Here is a 21,560-nt window from a genome sequence, read left to right as displayed (position 1 = left end):
CATTTTTTTAAATAAGTCATATCAAGTTATTTAACTTTTTTCAGAGCTAGGGGAAAAACGCTACACATTTCCTCTTGAAAAAAAAATGCACTTCAAACAAAGGATTGACAGTAATATCCGTTTCCTTATTAGATCTAGAAATGACAGTTTCCATAGTATTTTGCATGAGATTTTCACATTTGTTGATACTATTTTTTAATTTTTTTTTGTCTCTAAACCATAAACCAGGATGGAGAGCACTGCTGAGTTGTAAATCTGGAGCTTCGTCTTGCATGTGATGTTTTGAGTGGTTTTCTGAGAGACTGCAGAGCTGATGCTGCCGCCGCTCGTTGGTGATCTCTTGTCATAGGTTGCTGGTAGCTGTCACTCAGGATTACAAGCCAATCATTAATCCAGACATTATTATTATTAATATTATCAGTAGTAGTCATAATTTTTTTGTAGATATCAGTGTCCTGAACCGTACCGATATGATGTTAGATGAATTGTCCATATTCTGTTGATAGTCCATCATAACTCCAGAGTTGGAACATGGTTGGAACCCACATTCTGATGAATTAATATCACTGTTAGAGCTGTGGCCCAATCCGAGCTTCTTCATGAGCCAGTCGAGTGGTAAAGCCGGGCGGTGAAAGTCCTTCCCTAAATGAAGTTCAGCTGAATATGTGCTTTACAAAAACCCCTCCTCTACTACGAGGCACACGCCTCAAAGCTTAGATACACATCACTAACTTAATGTTATACTCTTAAGGTAAGTTGGTTAGTGTCATCTATTGTGTTTTTAACCAGTGAAAAACCAATGAGACTTTTAATTTTTTGTATTGTTTTAGTATAGAGATAGTTGGTTGGGTAGTTTTGTTGTATTCATTTTGACCATGGTCCCTACTTCACCTCATCCATTGAGCGTTTATGTCCCGTCTGGCCCTCCACCTCCAGTCCTGTGGATGTAAAAGTGATCATAGTGTTCACTTAGGAGACAATAATGAAGATATCGTTTTTGAAATCAGAGACTCACCAATTCTTGTCCTTCTGGTCTCCTTTTTTAACGTATCTTAAAGGGCCAAAGGGATCAGAGTATACATGACACTGAGAATGCACAATCCTTTAACGATAGTCAGCATGATGCATGTTATTTTCAACAGTCAGATCAGATTCAAATCAAGTGTCCGGGACAAACAAACAGAGCATTGGGTTGCCACAGAAACGGGCACACCCTCACTCCTCTACAAAGAGAGGATGACACAAGGTTTCTCACTTTGGGATATACTGTATGTTTTGGGCACAGCGATCAGATAACTCCCCTATTGGCCAGTAAGGGAGCAGATAACATTTCATGTTTCTTTTCTCAGCTTAAGAATGTGCAACACTTTGGTTTTTTTCCATTTTGCCGGTTGATCTTGTTCGTTTCAGCCTTTTTTCTTACACTTCATTGATTTTTTTTATTGCATGAAGAAATAAGAGACAGGGAGGTGGACTTATTATTGCTCCATTTGAGGGAAAAAAAACAACAAAAAAAACAGCCAGTTGCATTAGTCTGGCTTTTATCATTGAAGACATTTCACCTTTTCTCCGGTTTGCATCTAGAATACAGCAATAGAACTGCAGGTCCACCGACTTTATGTCTATGAAAAGAGTCTAAACATGTCACCCATTTTATTTATTTATTTTTTTGGGAAGTTCCCCGCCGGTGAAGCGACAAAATACGTCTTTTCTGATCACGAATAATTCGGGAAAACTGGATTGAACAAGGCACACCTACAGCTGCATGAAATGACCTGACATGCTTTTACTTCCTGCATGTCAGCTCAAACACACAATTACTGTCTCCGCTCTGCTACTTTCATCAGTGGCTCCCTGCTGAGGAGGATTTAAAGAGGGAGAAGAGCCTTAACTGGCATTTCTGACATATATATCACACTAAGGATTTTTTTTATTTTTTATACAAACGTATTTATTTTTATTAATTTATTTGAACTTTCTTCACAGATTCTCACATGGTAAGAAATATTTATCAAGTTTTTAAGAGTAATTTAATTGTAATTTTTTATGAGTAAATTTAATTTAATTCATTTAATTTAATTCTGCTTGTTTTTTTGTTTGTTTTTATCATCAGAGGTTTCAAATTAGAACAACATGGGATTAAACAAAGAATTCATGATTGTCTTTTTGCTGTTGGGACCAATGCTTTTCATCACTTTGACAATTCATGGATGGGATTTTTATCAGAGAAATATAGGTATGAATTATTCTTAACGCTGAAAAAGGAAATTATTAGATCAATTAACAAAAATTCTGTCATTTGGTACATTTAAAATTATTAGTTTTTATTAGTTTTACTCAACTTAAAACATGTATTAGATAAAAAATAATAATTTTAAATGTAACAAATTACAGAGTTTTTATTTGATACAATGTTTCACTTATTACAGTGTACTTAAAAATCCTTTGGTGTTTTTTTCCTGTGTTAAATGACTCAACAAAATGAAAAAAAAGACATTTCTGTGGTTTTATTTATTTCACTTGAGTGGTACATTTGTGTGTTTTGCTTCTGTTTGCAAGTCATTCACCATTAAATTTATCACGAATGATTTAATCATTTTGCAAAGCTTAAATTCAACATTTTTGTAAGATATTTTCTTTCTGTATTTGCAGCACCAGAAACTACAGAACGCCAACGACTAAGAAAGGATCTCCTGAGGAAACACTGTGCAAGCGAGAACCAAAGTCTGGTTAGCTTGAATAATATTGACTTGAATAACTTTATTGTGGACGACAAACACGGAATCATCTATTGTTACATTCCTAAGGTGACACATCATCTTTGCTTACTCACTCTATAAAAATGTGCCAAACATTTTCACCTGTTTTATCCTTTACTCTGTATTTTTTTTTCTTTTCACATAGATTTTAAGGCTAAAATGCGTCATTTATGCAGAATAGAACTTTAAAAATTTGAGTTGTGCGTAAAATCATCTACATGCAAAATTATATAGTTTAAAATGTCTGTTGAAAATCTAAAACATAAGAGGTTAAAGGACAACATTTTTATTCTCAGTTTGAATTTTGGGTCAGAAAAACTCTGATTTGTTAATGAACATACATTACAGCAAAGATTGTGCTGTTTTTCAATTTGACACAAAAACATGGCAAATTCAAATGCAACCATTGCTTCAAAAGGAAGTTTAAACGAGGAATTAAGGAAATGTCCTTTTTTATATTCTATTATAAAATTTCAAAATGCGTGACCAACTTGCAAATTTAATTGTAAAATAAAAAAAACATTCTCTTTTGAATGAAAGTCCCTAAAAATTACATTTTATAATGCAATTGATGTTGCTTTTATTTAAAATTTTAATTAAAAAACTGTACTGCTGAATTGTCTTCAACTTGAACTGCAAATTTTAAGTATATGTTCTTTTTGAATGATCAAATGTCAAATGTAAATGTCAATTGATAATTGGAAATCTGTTTTAATTATGGGTGAAATAAACTTCTATATCATTGCAGTGTATGGTCAAGCAAACTCAATAAGACTAGCTTCTATTTTAAGCTAAATCATAAACTATTAAAGAAATGTGTAGGGTAACAAATCTATTTACACCTAAATAACAAACACTTTATGACGTACTGTAACTGGTGCCGCACTGTGCTAGCTTAAAGTGCTACATACCATCACAAAGCTGCTTCTCTCCACAACAGAATCAGTTAATTTACGTTAATTGTGTAAACACGTCCCTAATTTTTAAAGTGTTACATACCATCACAAAGCTGCTTCTCTCCACAACAGAATCAGTTAATTTAAATTAATTGTGTAAAAACGTCCCTAATTTAAAGTGTTGCATATCAGCACAAAGCTGCTTTTCTCTGCTTCAGAATTTGTAAACTTCATTAAGTCTGTAATGAAATTACACAGCTAATAAAATTAATGAGTGCTAATGCTAACTAATGCATATAAATGACATGAAATTAAGCTTAAGGGTTAAATCCAAGACGTTGAACCCCAAAACAACTGACTTCGGACCGCTGCAGAGAGACATTCCGAAAACCGACCGCAGACTATCAAATGTTATGCTAGCAAAGCCAGAAACAGAAAATAAATACAATTTCCTAGCTCATCTCTCAACTTTTGCCTTTTTTTAACTAAATGTTTACAATAAAAGGTCAAAAATTATGTTTTTGTTTTTTTAATAGGAAGTGTTTGCAACTCTAAAGTTAACACGTCTTGAAATGTGCTGACAAACATGCTAATGACACGCTAACAAAGTTGAAAAACCCGTTTTTGATCATTTTCTGGGTAACATTTTGTTTTGCAATCATTTATATTTTTAATCTATAATTGGAAGGTCAAAAATAAATAAATAAAAAGTTTAACATGACTATGTACGTGTTTTGGTAATTGAAAAATTATACTGACAAGACGACATATTTCCTGTTTTATTGTTTGAAACACTAACTTCAATATTTTTTATATTTCCTGCAGGTGGCCTGTACCAACTGGAAGAGGACTCTGATCGCTTTAAAACACGATGAACCATATCCTGACCCCATGTCCTTTAAAGGTGACTGGGTTCACAAATTTGATAGATTCCGACTCCTAAAGCACTTTCCAATCCAAGAGAGAAAGGTCCGTTTGTGGAGCAACATTAGTAATGAAGTTCTAATTAGAGGTTTGACGTGTATTTATCTGTTCTGCAGGCAAAACTTCAGCACTACACCAAGTTCCTGTTTGTCCGCGATCCGTTTGTGCGCCTCATCTCCGCCTTCAGGGACAAAATACAGCATTATGACAAGTACTTCTATGACGGCTACATAAGAGTCATGTTGCAACGTTATAACAGCCAGAATGTTGTCAAAAATAATGGGACAAAGAGTAAGTATCCCAAACCTTCATTTCATAACTTCATTCAGTACATAGTGGACCCACGAACAGAGAGATATGCTCCGTTTGAGCCCCACTGGAGGCAGATGCATCGCCTGTGCCACCCCTGCCTCATAGAGTAAGGACATATTTATCTAAAGCTCTGCTATAACATACAGTTTTGTATCAAACTAATTAATAGTTTGAATACAATTTGCAACCAAAAAAAGCTTTTTTCTCCTTTTTTCTCAGTTATGACCTGATTGGCCATCAAGAGACTCTTCAAGAAGATGCTCAGGAGCTGCTGAAGATGTTAAAGCTGGAAGTCGACATCAAGTTTCCTCCTTCCTATGAAAATATGACTTCTCATAACTCTATTACGGACTGGTTTCAAAGTGTACCACTGGAAGACAGGAGGAAGCTGTACAAGGTTTATGAAAAGGACTTTCAACTGTTTGGCTACAGAAGACCAACCGAACTTCTGGATGAATGATCTGATGTTAGGACTTTACCTGTTTATTATTGAAATGCCACAGAAAATTAAGTACACACAACAGTTTCACACAACATAAGATTTAATTAGTGACACAAATCTTTCATAGTTTTAATTTTTGTAGCCATCATAATTCTTCACTTACTGTGAAAAAACCCCAATATATATGGAAAAAATCGTTATTTTTAAAATACAGATTTTTAATTTTCTAAAAATCTTTCTGCTTTTCCCCTGTTTATTTTTTAATAAACCAAGCCACACTGTTGTACTGTCCAAGCAACTGTATTTATTTGACTCAAGCTGTGATTTATCAATAAAATTGAAGGAACAAGTCTATGTTTTATTCAATAAATCTGAAAGTTTTTGTGTGTGTATACTTAATTTTACTGCAAAAATTGAAACAAAAGTCTACAGACCTCCATATACAAGGTTCATAATGAAAACTAGTGTAAGTTTCCATGTTTATTTTGTAGAATGATGCAAATCCAACATAATTTCTGCAGAAACTGTCCTAGAGAACATTTTTATTTTTATTTTGGTTAACTTATAATTAAAAGATCCCTGGGAATGCTTTGAAAATACCCATCCTCGTCACTTCATTTAACTAGGCAATAAGAACAATATTTTTGGCTGGGCGGGATTTCCATGTGCCTGATTCATTTGCACTTTCAATGCGGTGGGTTGTTGATCCGCAGCTGCCGCGGGAGATGAAGACTGCTTTGGGGTGGGCGGAGCCTCACAACTGTCGGTGAGAACAGAAATGGCAGAACAATCTTTACTTGCAAACTCCAGACCCAACACTTTTCAAGTGTTTGCTTACGAATAAATTTGTTTCTATGGATACCAACTCCCTAATATCATATGCGTATTATGGAATACATTCATGTTAGATGTACCACCTATGTACTCTGTGATAGATACTTTACATGAAGACAAAGACTTCATGGTTGACTTTCAAACTTCTCATTTCTTCTTTCCCAGTTCCACATTTTAGCCGAATTTTTTTGTGCGTGTGTTTAACCTTTTCATAAAGTTATTAAACAAACATGTTTCTTTTGCAAATCCTGCGGCACATCACAAAAGCAGACTATTGCGTGTGATATTAAAACGAATGCAATTATATCTTGTCATGATTAATCCAGTGATAATAAATCTGGGGATTTCCGAGCAACCCTTTTAAGGCCACACCTGCTGGCAGCACACGGTTCAGTTGCATGCGAGAAGGGTGTGCTTTGCATGGAACGGGTTGATACATCAGTGAAAAAGTCATGTCACACTTAGCCATGTCATGTTTTTCTGTAGTAAAATGTATGCAACCTTAATATAAAACAGACTCAAGTCAAAATAATTATTTATTCTTCTGAACAATATTTGTTAATTTGCATTCAAGTAACTTGAATCTAAACTAGTTTCTCTATGAGGCTTGACTTTACAACCGAACTTCAGAAAAAAACACCTAGAAACCTTATTTTAGGGGAAAATCTATATTTTTTTTACAATTATTCTTTAAAAAAAAACAGAGACAACAATGATCCCCTCTTTGAGGAAACATTCAGCCACCATTGCCACGTTTGATAATGGCGGCTATCCGCCCCAACCGGTTGGATCAGGATGAGGAAGAAACAAACGGCAAATAATTTCACCGAAACACAAATGGAGAATAATCTGAACGACAATAAGGGAAAAGTGAAGTGCCAGTACTTTCAGTTGCATAGTATTTGAAACACTTAGGGCTAAAAGTCTCCAGAACATGGTTAAGAGTTGGGTCAAAAATAGTAAAAACCAACGTAATTGAACGATGTTTGTTGTGCTCTATTGTGTCGACCAAAGTAGCTCCAGCATAGTTTGAAAGAACAGAGACATTTTACTAATTGTTGGCTCTAGGCCTTGAAACACGCCTTACCATGAAGGTTTGAAAGCTAGGGGCAGTTTGACCTCTTTACAACCAGAGTAGAAGCCTATAGCCGCGTCACACTGTCGCTACGTACATTTCGCTCATGTTCCATGAAAGAAAACTGGACATATGTAGGTATATGTGGAAAAGTTGTGGTTTTCACAGCTGTATCTGGTCCGCACCAGTTCTAAGTCAGCTGTAGCCGACGCAGCCCGCCGGTGGGGTGGTAGTGATGGTTGAAATGCGTCCTTGTGGACCTCTGTCATGCTTCTCCAAGAACCTTCCTCCTTCAACTTTGAAAGAAATACTTCTACCATTTAATGTATCAAAGAACTGGTCTGAGTGAGTGTGACGTCACCCAAAGATAATGGCTTACTTCCATATGAAATGAACTCTGTCACCAATTTTTTGTGACACAACTGGAGTCAGACAGCATTAGTAAGCAGAGTCGGTCTGAATCAACGTTTTTTGGTGATGGAGGGGTGAGCCTGTCGAGACAGGGGAACCACTGGGGTAGAGGTCTTCGACCTGCGACTCCAGAGCCACATGTGGCTCTTTGGACAAACAAAATAAGTCATGGAGACTGCTGATCCAGCCATGTCTGAGTCTGAGTCAGCAGCTCCTGCTAATGTCTGCCTAATCAAAACTACCTAAAGAAAACAAATAAACAAAGCCCACAAACTAAGACTGCCAAGGTCCAACCCCAAACTAAAATAACAAAACCCAGAAGTGTAAGACTGCTGAGGACAAAAAGGGAAAAAGAACAAAAACAAGTTAGTCGAGTTTTTGTCAAATGTAAAAAAAAAAAAGATCACGTCTGACAGATGCTAGGTTCTTTTCATATTTTTGCTTTTGTTCATGCCAAAAGTAAACAGAATTAATATTTATTATTTAAAAAAAAACATGTATGGAAATTTCCTAAAGGCCCAAATGGCTCTTTTACTGTTAAAGATGGTAATATTTAGAAATGTTCTCAATAATTGGCACTAAAAGGCAAATCAATTTACAAAGCCCAGTTTTCTTTTCTGTTTATCTTTAGTTCACATCGTTTACAGATGGACTAGAAACCACAAAGATGAAGAGAAGAGAGCAGCAAGTAGAGGAAGACCGATGGAGGACGTGAAAATGAGTCAGATGAGGAACACAACAACATACAAGTAGCAACCAGTAGTCTCCAAGATAAAGTCATTATTTGGCTCTGACACAGAATTGTGGTTGTGAGTTAGAGGGGAAATCATTTCAAATATCAAATTTGATCATTTTGTCTTCCTTTAGATCGATACTGCTGTTTGGGATATTGTTTGTTTACACTTTCATGTTTAAGTTTTAATAGGATTATATTTTTAAGTACTTTAAAGGAGGTTCTACAACGCTCAAGAAACTTTAATTCAAAGGCTGTTTTACTCCACAAAGTTTTCCAGTTTTTGTGGGCTCAGCCCTCAATGTTCCAGAGTCCAAGAGATACCCCTAGGACCTGTTTCAAGACACAAATTTTGTGAGTGTCGCAACTATAAAAAGCCCTGAGCAATGGAGCGAAGACATCATGATTCGCCATGGCAACGGGAAAAAACACTATTAGGGCTTCATACTTCCGCCGACAGAAATTGATGTGTTCCTACAAGCATATGCCGACTACGAGTACATTTTCTACAAAAAGATCAACACAGCTGCAGCGGTAAAACTGTGAGAGTTGTCGTACCGGAGTTAAGCGTACGTCTATTTTGAATCATTTCAATTCAGGATAAGCACTAAATAATGTCAGGAAGGTCATTTTGTCACTTGTTAAGTAAGGCATGGTTTTTCATCTGTCAATGATTTAACCAGTAGTCTCCGTATTTGCATGAATGACTGTTTTTCCGTACTGTCTTTTTATCATTACAGGGTTGTGTCAGGTTGGGTCATTTACCATAAAAATCTCTGCCGAATAAAAGTGTGCGGATTGGTAAAAGCTGATTTGCTGCGGAGACTCCTGGGATACGCTGAAAGTTGGTCAACAATACATGTTATTTTCGACAAGGAAGTCAGATTCAAATTTAGTGTCAAAGATAGACACATAACATTGGTGACACACAGGGTATTATAAACTCCTTTCTACAAATTCAAGAATATACAATGTTGGTTGGGTCCAGTTTGTACAGGTATCAGTATTTCATTTCCAAAGAATGTCTTCTTTTTTCATTGCATGAAATAACTGAAGTGTGACTGAAAGGAAAGGTTGGTACCATTGTTATTACAGCTTTGTAAAGCAAACTTTGCTTACAGCCCAAAGCCACATGGAGGCAGCTTGAAGTGTTGAAAGATTTCATGTTTTTAGACTCGCGCTGGTTACGTAGCTTGTGTATCATTGCCAAAATGCTTTATTCCATTGCTTTAAAGGTCAGTGACATTGGTTCTGTCATCAAAATAATGTTTGGTTAAACACATGCAGGTTGGGTCCTGTTGGTAGGTGTGTCAGCCTTTCATTTTCACTGCACATGTCTTTTATTTTCTTTTATAGCATAAATAAAATTGTTATAAGACAAAGGAAAGGGTGGTGCTGTTTTTATTGCATCTCACCAGAGCAAACTTTGTTTATGCCATAAAACCACACAGAGGCATGTTGACGTGTTGAGAGATTTTAATATATGGCCTCAAGATGAAAATGTGGCTTGTGCTTTATTGTCGAATGTGATGCAATATTTATTTTTCACCACTAAGCCACGCTGGTTTTTGAAGGTAAGGGACGTACATTCCGTCGTTATCAGGAGTCTTTGAGAAGACTATTACTGAAGGTCGTTCATTTATGGTCCTAAATGCAACGGCCAAATAAGATTATATCCTGCATAATCTCCTCTTTCTCTCTGGTTTATAGCTGATCCAGCTTCAAATTTTAAGAGGTTACAGGGCTTAAGAGTCAATTTTACAGTTTTTTTCTGATTTATTGATGATTTTATCTGACATAAAAGCTCAGTGGATCGCAAAATAGCAGCTAAATAGCGTAATTGATCTAGACTGAGGCAAAGATAAATGCAAGAATGAGATTTAGAAAGCTATAGTGTCTAAAAATTATAATGTAAGGATTTAAAGATATAACTCTAGGAGAACCCAACTGGCAGGCTGAAATACTGACAGATTCTAACTTAAAATGCTGATGCTCATAACGAGCTGATTCAATTTTTTGGAAAAAAGTCACCTAATACTTCTTTTATTTCTTTTAGAGAAGAAATAAAGACATAGACTCACTCTGATGAAAATTGTCTTTTTAACCTGGAGGACACATCAAGAAAATGAAGTTCAAAATAGCAGTCCTTACTATATATTTATTCAAATAGTTGTGAATATGAAGCAGATAAAAAAATACAGTTGAAACAGTTTGTCTGTGCCAGCATTTCCACCCATAACTGTGAGGTGAATTTCTAATGAACTGCTTACTACCTGTCACAGACAGGCAGAAAGCTGGTTCCATGTGCAGAATGTTTATTAGTTCAAACAGGAACTAAGCACAGCTAAAAGTCCACAAAACTGAATCCGGGTCAGACAGATAGTGTTCAACCTTTGATGCACGGGAGCATCAAAGAAGACACAAGAGTAGTCAGGGTCCAGGCAAGGGTCAGGGCAGGCGGCAGCCACTCAGAGATAAAGAAGGGTCAGAAACCGAAGATCAGGTCCAGATAGAAATGCTCGGTAATGCAGACAGGATGGCACAAACAATACTTCACACTGAGTGAGGCTCTGTGCAGTGCTTAAGTATTGTCAATGAGTGTCACCTGAGCAGCATCCAGGGACTGAGCGCTGGACCAGCTGGGAAATGTAGTATGGCAATAACGTGGAAATGGCTCCCCACTGGTGACCAGAGGGGGAAAAAGAGCTCTGACTCTTAACAGAGCGGCTCCGGAAGTAAGGGGCCCCACTCGGGATGCTGGTCTGTTCGGATAGCTTCTGTGGAATTCGCTGATCAAGGAGGGGTCAAGGATGTCGTCAGTGGCAATTTCCTATGCTGGATTCCCTATGCCGGATTCCCGGCATAGGGAATACAGAAACTCCCTAACGAGGTAGGAAGCCTTGCTGTCCGCCACCGGTAGGGGCGTGCCGACATCAGAGGGCTCAGTCTGTGACCCCCTATCTGGAGGTCCACCAGCAGGCTTTGGTGTACCAGGTGAAGGACCCGTTGCCAATGGGACAAGGCTACATATACCCAATGGGTCGGACAGGATGGCGGTGGTGACTCCGCCACATTGAGTTCAGCCAACTGTGTCTGTATGTTCCACTGTACAGGGGCCAGGATCAGCGGCGAGGGCACGACAGGTTCCGGAGAGACTGGTTCTTCTACAAGGGGGACAGAACATCAGCTTTTCCGTTCTTGGAGCCTGGATGATATATGATTTGGAATTGGAGGCGAGTGAAGAAGATAGACCACCTTGCCTTCCGTGGGTTCAGCCGTTTGGCGGTCTTCCATTCATTGCCTGCTTGGATGGGGATGAGGTTGTAGGCCCTTCTCAGGTCCAGCTTCATAAAGAAGCGAGCTGTGCCAAGCTGCTCCAGAGCTGCAGGAACCAGAGGCAGGGGGTACTGGTACTTAACAATCACATTGTCCAGACTGTGGTAGTCAATACATGTCTCAGACCACTGTCCTTCTTCTTAACAAAGAGGAAGCTGGCTGAAGCGTAGATGGTCCGATGAAGCCCTTTGCCAACTCCTCTCTGATGTATGACTGCATGGCGTCCGTCTGACTCAGGCTGGGACAGCGGGAACATCCATCCTCTGAGGGGCATGGAGACCTTCAGTAACCAGCATGCTCACCGAAGGTCTCCTGCAGGTCCTCATACTGAACTGGCACCCCCTCCACCTCTCTTGTCGTGCTGCACTCCTTGAGGGAAGTGGCTGTAATCAGCTGAGATGGTTAAAAGTCGTCAGGCCTTCTCATGATCTGGAGACCCTGATGCTGGCAGTGAGCGGAAGTGAATGACAGACGACGGTGGGGTCATGTCTCTTCAACCAAGGCAGACCGAGGATGATGGAACAGGAGGGGGGGCCTTGATGGCAAAGAAACGGGTTTAGTGACGGTGAGCCTGTGCAATGAGTGTAATGCTCTGAGTCAGGAACTGGACCCTAGGGGTCGTCCATGCAGGGCGCTAACTGCCTCTCGTGTGTTGGGGTATGCAGAGGGACATCATGAGCATTGGCAAAAGCCAAGTCAGTTTAGTTCTCTGCTGCCTCAGTTTCAATCATAGCTTGAGTCTCTACTTTGCTGTCGTCAAATCTACCATTTTGATAAAAGTGGTTTATACATAAATTTGTTAAATACTGCTCAGAGCAGCCTTACAGAAAGAGAAGGTGGGGAGTCAGGGGTACACTGTGGTTACTTAGCAAATGGGGTCAGGTCAAAGGTGTCAGGTGGCTGCTTTAATTGGAACTGGTTTCTTAAAAACACTTTGTTGAGGCAAGTGTAAATGTAGCATCAAAGGGTTACTCAAAAAATCCTGTTAGTTAACTATGGTGCAAGCATGAAGATTCTAAATGTAAGCCCAACCCAAATTCTTCCCTTCTCCCTACCCCTACATTTAGCCCTCCAAATGGAGAGTTATGGAAAAATAGTGTTTCCCAATTCTGACATCACTCCCACTCGATAATGTCACCAATAGTCACCGGCCATCTACACTAGCATGGAATTTCCAGCACTCCAATATACATGACAATTAAGGTTTTATAACTTTAAAAGTCATGCTAAAACAAAAAGTAATCAAATTTAAATGTAAACTTCTGTGATTCAGAGCGCACCCATGTGTGACGGAGAGCCCCCTCGCGACAGAGGGCTCTGTATCCCTCCGCTTGGAGAGTTGGCCCTTAAAAATGCTATTTCGGACAACACGAGCACTACAAATTCTCCTACAAATGGAGGGGTAGGGAGAAGGGAAGAATTTGGATCAGGCCATGGTATTGTGGAATCTATTTTAAAGGAAGGACGATATGTTTACCGTATTTAACTACAGAAAAATGGGTTACTAACTTAATGACCAAAGGTAGAGGTCCAATAGATAATTCCATTGAGGACAAGCACAACAAAAAAACAAGACATAATAGCAATATAACAATAAATCCACAGAACAATAAAAGATAACAAGCTGACCATTAAATCTGCTCACTGGAGTTAAAAGTAAAAATATTATTTTTTTAAGTGACTTTAAATCACTGAGGGATCTGGCAGACCTCACAGAAAAGGGGGGAGAGCATTCTAAAGTTTGAGCGTCGTCACTGAAAAGGCTCTGTTTTGCCTAATCACAAGACCTAGGAACCATTAAAAGCATTTGATCTTCAGATCTCAGGGCTTGACATGGACGATAAAATTACAGAAGTTCCAAAAGATAAAGAGGTGCCAGATCATTCAAGCATTAAAAGCCAGAAGTAATATCTTAATAGCAACCCTAAACTAGACTACTGCACTAACCTGTTTATCACATGTAAAATACCTGTACTTTGAACAGCAATACAGCAACATGTCAGCAGGTCAGTTTTCCCAAAAAAGTTAACCTGAAGAAGTTTACAGGTGTCATGTTTGATGTCTAAACCAGTGGAAGATGTCCTCATTCACAATGTACGTGCCAAGGTAGAGCATTACCTTTGATACCTTTTTGTTTGTTTGTTTTTTGCTAGAATTTCATTCCAATTGGAGCTGACCCTGCAAAAGATCTAAAGGACGTCCTGAAAGATCAAGATTAATTTAGTCAAACTAGATTGAACAAGCCCCGCCCACAGCTGCAGAAATAACCTGTCATTCTATGAGTTCCTGTATTACAGTCTTAATGAACTACTTCACTGTGCAGCTTTCCTGAGCTGCTCTTTGCTGAAGAGGATTACAGAAGTTGCAGCCTTCACTGGAAATTTTGACTCTTGCATCACCAGCTTCAGAATTTTGTATTTTTTTTTTTTTGTCCTGACACAAATATACTTGTAATTATTTCTTTATTTGCAATTTCTTCATGCATTTTAAATTAGGTAAGGAATAGTACTATATTTTTAAGTTGGGAAAAGTACTGCTATCAAGGTGTGGCATATTTACATGTCTCTTTGTCTGTTTCTATTTCATTAGAAGTGGGTTGCAGACTAAAATAAGATGGGACCAAACAAAGAATTTATGGTTGTCTTTTTGCTGTTGGGACCCATGGTTTTCATCACTTTGACAATTCACGGATGGGATTTTTATCAGCAAAACATAGGTAGGAATTTTCCTTCAATTTAATCCTTTGCTTTTTTTGCAGAGCTCAACATGTCAGCGCTGGCTTATATCTTTTTGTTGTGTATTTAACTGGATGAGGAGGGAAAAAAATGCATTCAGTAAATATTGAGCTGTACCAGTGCAAAAATTGACTGCTCTTCATTTTTTTTATTAAACTTTCGGAGTAAAAACATCTCCTTAAAAGCTAATGAGGATTTCAAGTAAACAAAGTGAGCATTTGTGTGTTTGGCTTCTTCAGATGTTTATCATTTCACTTCAACGATACATTTCAGCAGCTTAAGATAAATTTAGCCAAAATTAATTAATAATTTTGCAAAGTTTAAAGACCCACTCTGATAAAAAGTGTGCTTTTAACATGTTTTTGTGTCTTTTTTCTGGAATGTCGTGAGATATTGAGAGTGTGAAAACAGATGATGATGATGGGATGTGGGGGTGGGATTACTCCCCCACCAACAGTCACACCCACAACTCAAAGCATAATGAGACTTTAAATTCAAACATTTTTATAAGACATTTTCTTTTTGTGTTTGCAGCACCGAAATATTCAGAACAGCAAAGACTAAGAAAGGAACTTCTGAGGAAACACTGTGCTGGTGTGAACCAAAGTTTGGTTAATAATGTTGACATGAAAAATTTTGTTGTGGATGACAAAAATGGCATCATCTACTGTTACATTCCTAAGGTGACACATTTCTGTGCCAATATTTACATTATTTACATTATTACTTTCACTATTGGTGGCTGACTAAATCATTTTTGCCACACTGTAAGTACAATTAAAGTTCCCTTGAACCCTCTTGGGGTCACGGGGTTGCTGCTTTTAGGGCTAAGTACACCCTGGACAAATGAGATTATTATTTTTATTTATTTATTTATTTTTAAGATGAAACAAACTAGTCAAACAATTTTTAGAAAAACAGAAATCAATTTTGGGCCAAATGTACATTTTTTTATATAATTTTATTTTTAAGCTTTGAGGAAGTTAACTTTAGACAAATATTAATGTAAAAGAATACAAAATTAATCGTGAAAAAAGTAGAAAATAGTGACTTGAAGACTTTGCTCAGTATTTTTGTTTTTATCCAAATATAAAAACCCATATGCAACACTTACTTTTAAACTGTTTTCTGCAGGTGGCATGTACCAACTGGAAAAGGACATTGATCGCTTTAAGACACGATGAACCATATCCTGACCCCATGTCCTTCGAACATAATTGGGTTCATCGATTTGATAGATTCCAGCTCCTGAGACAATTTCCACTGGCAGAGAGAAAGGTCAGTTTGTGCAGAAATATTAAGAATGCCATAAAACATTTAAACTAGAGAATTAATGTGTATTTACTTGTTCTGCAGGCAAAACTAAAGCATTACACCAAGTTCCTGTTTGTCCGTGATCCATTTGTCCGCCTCATCTCCGCCTATAGGGACAAGATGCAACATTATGACCAGTATTTTTATCAAGGTTATGTGAGAGCTATCTTGCAACTTTATAAAAAACAGTATAATTTACCAACGAATGTTACTTTGGCAAGAAAAACGGGTGTCCAACCTTCATTCTATAACTTCATTCAGTACATAGTGGATCCACGAACAGAGAGAAATGCTCCATTTGAGCCCCACTGGAGGCAGATGTTTCGCCTGTGCCACCCCTGCCTCGTCAAGTAGGGACATTTTTACCAAAAGTAAAAAAACATAACACATAGTTTGGATCAAATTGAGAAAAAATACATTTTTTCCCCTTTCTTCTCAGTTATGACTTTGTCGGCCATCAAGAGACTCTTCAAGAAGATGCTCAGGAGCTGCTGAAGATCTTAAAGCTGGAAGACGATATCAAGTTTCCTCCTTCCTATGAAAATATGGCTTCTACTGATTCTGTTAAGGACTGGTTTCAAAGTGTACCACTGAAAGACAGGAGGAAGCTGTACAAACTATATGAAAAGGACTTTCAACTTTTTGGCTACAGAAGGCCAACTGAACTGCTGGATGAATGATCTGAAATCAGAACAACCTCTGTGCTATTCCATGTAATATTGAAATGCCTCAGATATTAACTCCAAATTCAAGACAGACTTGATTTGAGTTTTCTATACTTGGTCATTTTAATTATAATGACTGTCTTTTCAAATCTTACATTTGACTGTAGATTTTAGGACCATACATGAACCTGGAGACATAAAATAATGGTAGATGGGAATATGAGCATATTCCGAATTCTTACTCCTACGGCTTCCCGCTTCCCCAACATTTAGAATCCAAACTGAGAGTTATGAAAAAATAGTCAAAATTTGGACGACACCCCCACTCAATGACGTCAACACTAACCGCCAGTCATCTACGTCAACGCGGAAACAGGAAAATACATAACAACTTAGGTTTTATAAGCTTTAAAAGTCATGCTAAAACAAAAAATCATTACTTACATGTAAATGTAAACTTCTGTTCTACAGTAGCACAGTGCAGTGCGGTTTACCTTCACCGCGGAGGGATCCAGAAGCCCTCCGCGGCTCTTAAAAAACTAGGGGTAATGAACGTGTCAAGGCCAGGGGGCCGGATCTGGCCCTCCAGGTAATCTTATCCGACTCCCTTGATCATTTTATTTTATTGCTATTAATGCCCCAATGTTATCTTGCACTTATTTCTAACTTATATAATTATGACAAAATATATTTTGTCATTTAAGTTATTTAAGATTTAAGTTGATTTATTTTGGAATCGTATTCCTGTCAGTTTTTATTCAATTTAATGTGAAAAAGATACGTTTTATAAATGTAGTTTTAGTGTGTCCAATAAATGTTTATCCCGTTCAACCTAATTGAGTGTTTTGGATTTTGCCCCCTGTGTGAGTTTGACACACCTGGGGGAGGGGAAGAGTTCAGATTCGGGGGTTGGGATTCGTACAAGGGTTGTTTTATTTTGATAGACACATTTCTATTGAAGATTAGGAATGTTTGTTTCACATGAAGGGAAAATTACCACTGCACTAAAGTTTTGACAGGAAGTATGTGTCCAGAGAAGGAGCGTAAGCTCTACATTTTTAACAATTTTTCAATAATAAAACAGTAAAGTTCACACTGTTGGATTCTCAACATCCGAGCTTCGTGTGTTTTGTTCAAGCGCAAAAATTCGCCAATGAGAAAATGTTGGAGTTATACAGTCATTCAGTTTTGAGCAAGATACCAGCTCAGACGAGGAAAACAAAGACGTACTTAGACCTATTTGTCTATAAGCGGATGCATCAGAACTAGAGTATTTTCTAGGTAAAAATATATATATATATTTTTTCCTAACTGGATTTTTTTCATCTGTTCCTGATTCATCAAGATTAAGAATCACAGTTTTAATCCTAATATCCTTTATATATGTTCTCTATCATGAAAAAATAAGCTACAAGAACGTGTTAAAAACACAAAAAATATGATTTTCATCAGAGTGGGTCCCTTAAAAACCATTTATACTAAAGAGATTTTTTCAAAGAGACTTCACATTCTGAAAGATTTAAGACGATAAAAGTTCAACTTAAAATAAATAATAGATACAATTTCAACAGCAAAGAGTTCCACTTTAAAATATTCAAACACTCAAACCAATTCGGCAATTTTTTTGGTCAACCATTTAAAAATTAATAAATGAATAAACTGACAGCACACTAAAAGAATTTCACAAGAACCAATACTTGTTACAAAGTAATCTGTCTTTGTTTTGCATTTACTCCTTTCTCAATGACTGAAACTTAACAAAGTTAAAAATTACTTAGGTAACAGAGTTGTCCTCCACAAACCAGAGGGAAAAAAAACAAATTTCCATGTTAGTACCATTTCATCTCTCAAAGTCTGTTTCTTAAAATGATAGGAAAAACATTAAAAAATGTTACTCCTTAATATATTCAACAATCCTTTGTCTGCAGAACAGTGGCAATTAATTCAAATATATCCAATTCAGATTATTAATTGCAGGAGTTTGGTTGTTTTACCTGTGACACACTGCAAACTTTATGCAATCAGGCATCGTAGATCTTGAAGATTTGGCGACCATTATGTAGCACATTATCCCTCATGGGGGAGAATAGCTGTGATAACATTGAAAAACAACCCATCTTTCCTCTTTGATCCCTATCCAGCAATCTCCAAGTTGGTTTGGAAATGTTAAGTATGTTGCCAATATTCCTAAAAGGAATTTGATGCCACCTGTTGATTGTGTGTATACGGGTTGAACCAAAACCTTCATCTGATTTCAACTTTTACTGGACAGAAGACAAACAAAACAACAGTACTAGTACATGCTGTATGTTTAGGCCATAGGAGAGGTTGCATATCTGATAATCTGATGGTAAACCAAACCGGCTACTGTCAGTAGACTTTGTTCCATCCTGCCTTTGACTAACAAATGAAGTCAGTATCAATGTGAGTCCTTGAGATTAGCGATGTTGACCAACATTAAAATCTTAAGGTTTCTCTCTTTTACACTAACAAATTTCTGCTTGCCATGACCCTTGTGTTCACATGTTTTCCTATTCAATTGTCACACAATCCATGATTCCAACATAAAACAATGATTTTGTTTGTCCTTTTAAGGATTTGAAGAAAGTGGTTAGTTTTTATCTTTCAGCATATGTATGGGATTCTCAATAATGCGATTTTAACTGCTAAATGAACTCACCTTGTGTCTATTTACATGCAAAAATGAGTTGAAACTATTTAAACTGTGCTTAGTTATTCAATATGTTTGGGTGTCAGCTTTTGACCATAATAGTTGCTTAAGTTTGCATTCGTCTTTGTTTATGCATATTTATGATTTGAGAACATTTACTGTATTGGTTCACAAATTGAATTTCTTTATTGGCCAATCCCTTTCAGTTGAACTAAAATGATTAAAAGTCTGTTTGGTGGTGTAGTGGTTAGCTCTCTCGTCTTACAGCATTAAGGCTCTCGTTGGAATCCCAGCTGGGTTTGCATGTTTTCCCTGTGCATGCATGTGTTTTCTCCAGGCACTGTGCTTTCCTCCTACAGTTAAAAAAAACATGCATGGTATCTCTAAAATTCCCCTAGGTGTGCACTGGCAATCTGTCCCGGTTGTACCCCGCCTTCGCCCAGCAGTGGCTAGATTGGGTCCAGCACCACCATGACCCCCGAAACAGATTCTGAAGATGGTTGGAAAGTTGGATGGATGATGTTGAATTTGGTTTTTGCCAAATTTCATATATTTTTGCTACAAGTAACTGCTATCCTAAGCATGTTTACATTAAAGTGGGGTCATCTGGACCCCACAAGACAGCACACTGAACTTTTTCTTTTACGGATTGTTTTAATCTTTACATAAAATCCTGTCCACTTTTGTCATGGGAGCCAACACTCATCAATGGACCCCATAAGATAGCACACAGGATAAAGGTGACCCTTTATTTTAATGTGATAGGATTAATAGTTTTTTATTAGTACTGATAACTTATTAGTTCTTTTGTTATCAAGCATGCTGTATATTTAAACGTTCCCTCTTTCTGGTGGCGACTCCGATGAAGACGGAACATTTCCCTCGAAACGAGTCAAGTATGTGTAATAAATCACGTCTGATAACAAAAGAACCAAGAAGTTAAGTGATGTGTTTATACTTTGAATACTAAAAACATTCCAAACATTAACGTCAGGACTGTCCAAGAGTGGTTCTTGTTTTGGAAAAAATATTCAAGCTAAATAAGTCCACACTAAATCACAATGAAATCAGTGGTTTCACTCCTGAACGACCAACACACTAAACAAAAAACTGAAAAAAGGGCCCCACCAGAAGGTACAAGAGGAAAGGGATTGCTTAAAGCATCTAGAAATGGAACAGGTCATTGATAGGATAACACATCACCCTTTGTACCCTGGGAATTCAACTCCTTACATGAAAGGAGCGCCCCTCTAACCCGTAATCACCTCTAAACATCTGGCCACATTCATAGGACCATTTAGATCACCACATTCAAAACTCCGAGCATTTTGTCAGAAAAACTAGAGGACTGTAACTGGGCATGGATGAAACCATGCTGTCCTTTGGCGTTACATCCTTTTTCACCACCACAAACACTTGCCCTGCTGTCAGAAGAAGACTCGAGGAGGATGGCACAGAGGCCAAGAGGAGCAGTCTCAGTCTAGACCAGGGGTATTCAAGTCCAGGCCTCGAGGGCCGGTGTCCTACATGTTTTCCATGCTGTAAAAAAGTGTGTTTTGATTAATGTCAAACTGTGAGTGCATAGATTTATGTGGAAAAAGGATAGTTTTGAAGGCAAAGAAATGTTTTCCAAATTAATAGTGTTCACTTCTAACACAAAGGATGGCTTAGTTTTCAAGTTCTTCATTTCTAAACAACAATCCTTCAAAAGCAGATTAAACAGATTAAATCTCCCTCTTTACCTAAATCGTTCAAGACATTAACATGCTTAACTTTTCTTTCCAAAAAAAACATGAAGTACTGCCTTTGCCTGTCCAGCTTACACTGGAGTTTAGTCACTTTGGCAAGAAACCTTTCATAAAGCAACTTTAAATACAAGTAGTAAGTAGTGTGTGTCAAAAGACTATTTAATTGTTTGCACTTGCAGTCTCTCGTGCATCCATCTTGGCGTTTCCTTGCTAAATACTATCATGTAAACATTTGCCAGGAAATTAATCGCAAGAGATTAAACGAAGTTGTGTTATGATGCAAAGACATGGACCAACATGCAAAGAAATGAAGTAAGGGATAAATTCAAGAAAGGCAAGACTCCTATGAAAAGATCATGACTGCAGGTTTTTGGGTTGTCCAGGTCTGTGAGGCGTTCAATGCTATGTTCACAAAGAGTTTGGAAATCTCAGTTTGAGCTCAACTAAACTCTATGTAAACACATAAATAAGAGTTTTGGGTTTCTGTGTTTTAAACTGTTGTGTCCACATGTTGCTTTTTAGGTCAGTTTTTGAGCTCTATGTACAAAATGAGCAGCGATTGTGCGCACATCCAAATTTAAAGAACGGAGTACGATTTGGTGGCATCTTTTTCAAAACATGGACGTGTTTGAAAAGGATGTTTTAACAGAGTTAAAAGTTTTAAAGATTTAAAAATGTCGTTTTAGTGTCCTCAAAAAGTGTTTA

General features: G+C 37.5%; 2 protein-coding genes across 2 annotated transcripts; both read left to right on the top strand.

Moving 5' to 3' along the window:
- Positions 1-858: 858 nt before the first annotated feature.
- On the top strand, positions 859-5,694 carry LOC112156249 (carbohydrate sulfotransferase 12). The gene is made up of 6 exons (XM_024288476.2): positions 859-1,997; positions 2,114-2,236; positions 2,653-2,807; positions 4,481-4,624; positions 4,696-4,997; positions 5,111-5,694. Exons 2-6 carry the CDS (start codon positions 2,134-2,136, stop codon positions 5,349-5,351), a joined length of 945 nt encoding a protein of 314 aa, XP_024144244.1. The 5' UTR covers positions 859-1,997; positions 2,114-2,133; the 3' UTR covers positions 5,352-5,694.
- Positions 5,695-13,451: 7,757 nt separating this feature from the next.
- LOC112156318 (carbohydrate sulfotransferase 12-like) lies at positions 13,452-17,107 on the top strand. Its single transcript, XM_036216645.1, has 5 exons — positions 13,452-14,438; positions 14,992-15,140; positions 15,592-15,735; positions 15,814-16,121; positions 16,211-17,107. Exons 1-5 carry the CDS (start codon positions 14,336-14,338, stop codon positions 16,449-16,451), a joined length of 945 nt encoding a protein of 314 aa, XP_036072538.1. The 5' UTR covers positions 13,452-14,335; the 3' UTR covers positions 16,452-17,107.
- Positions 17,108-21,560: the final 4,453 nt, after the last annotated feature.

This window comes from Oryzias melastigma, linkage group LG18, assembly GCF_002922805.2.
Source record: "Oryzias melastigma strain HK-1 linkage group LG18, ASM292280v2, whole genome shotgun sequence".
NCBI classification, from domain to species: Eukaryota; Metazoa; Chordata; class Actinopteri; order Beloniformes; family Adrianichthyidae; genus Oryzias; species Oryzias melastigma.
This window is presented reverse-complemented; position numbering and strand designations above follow the sequence as displayed.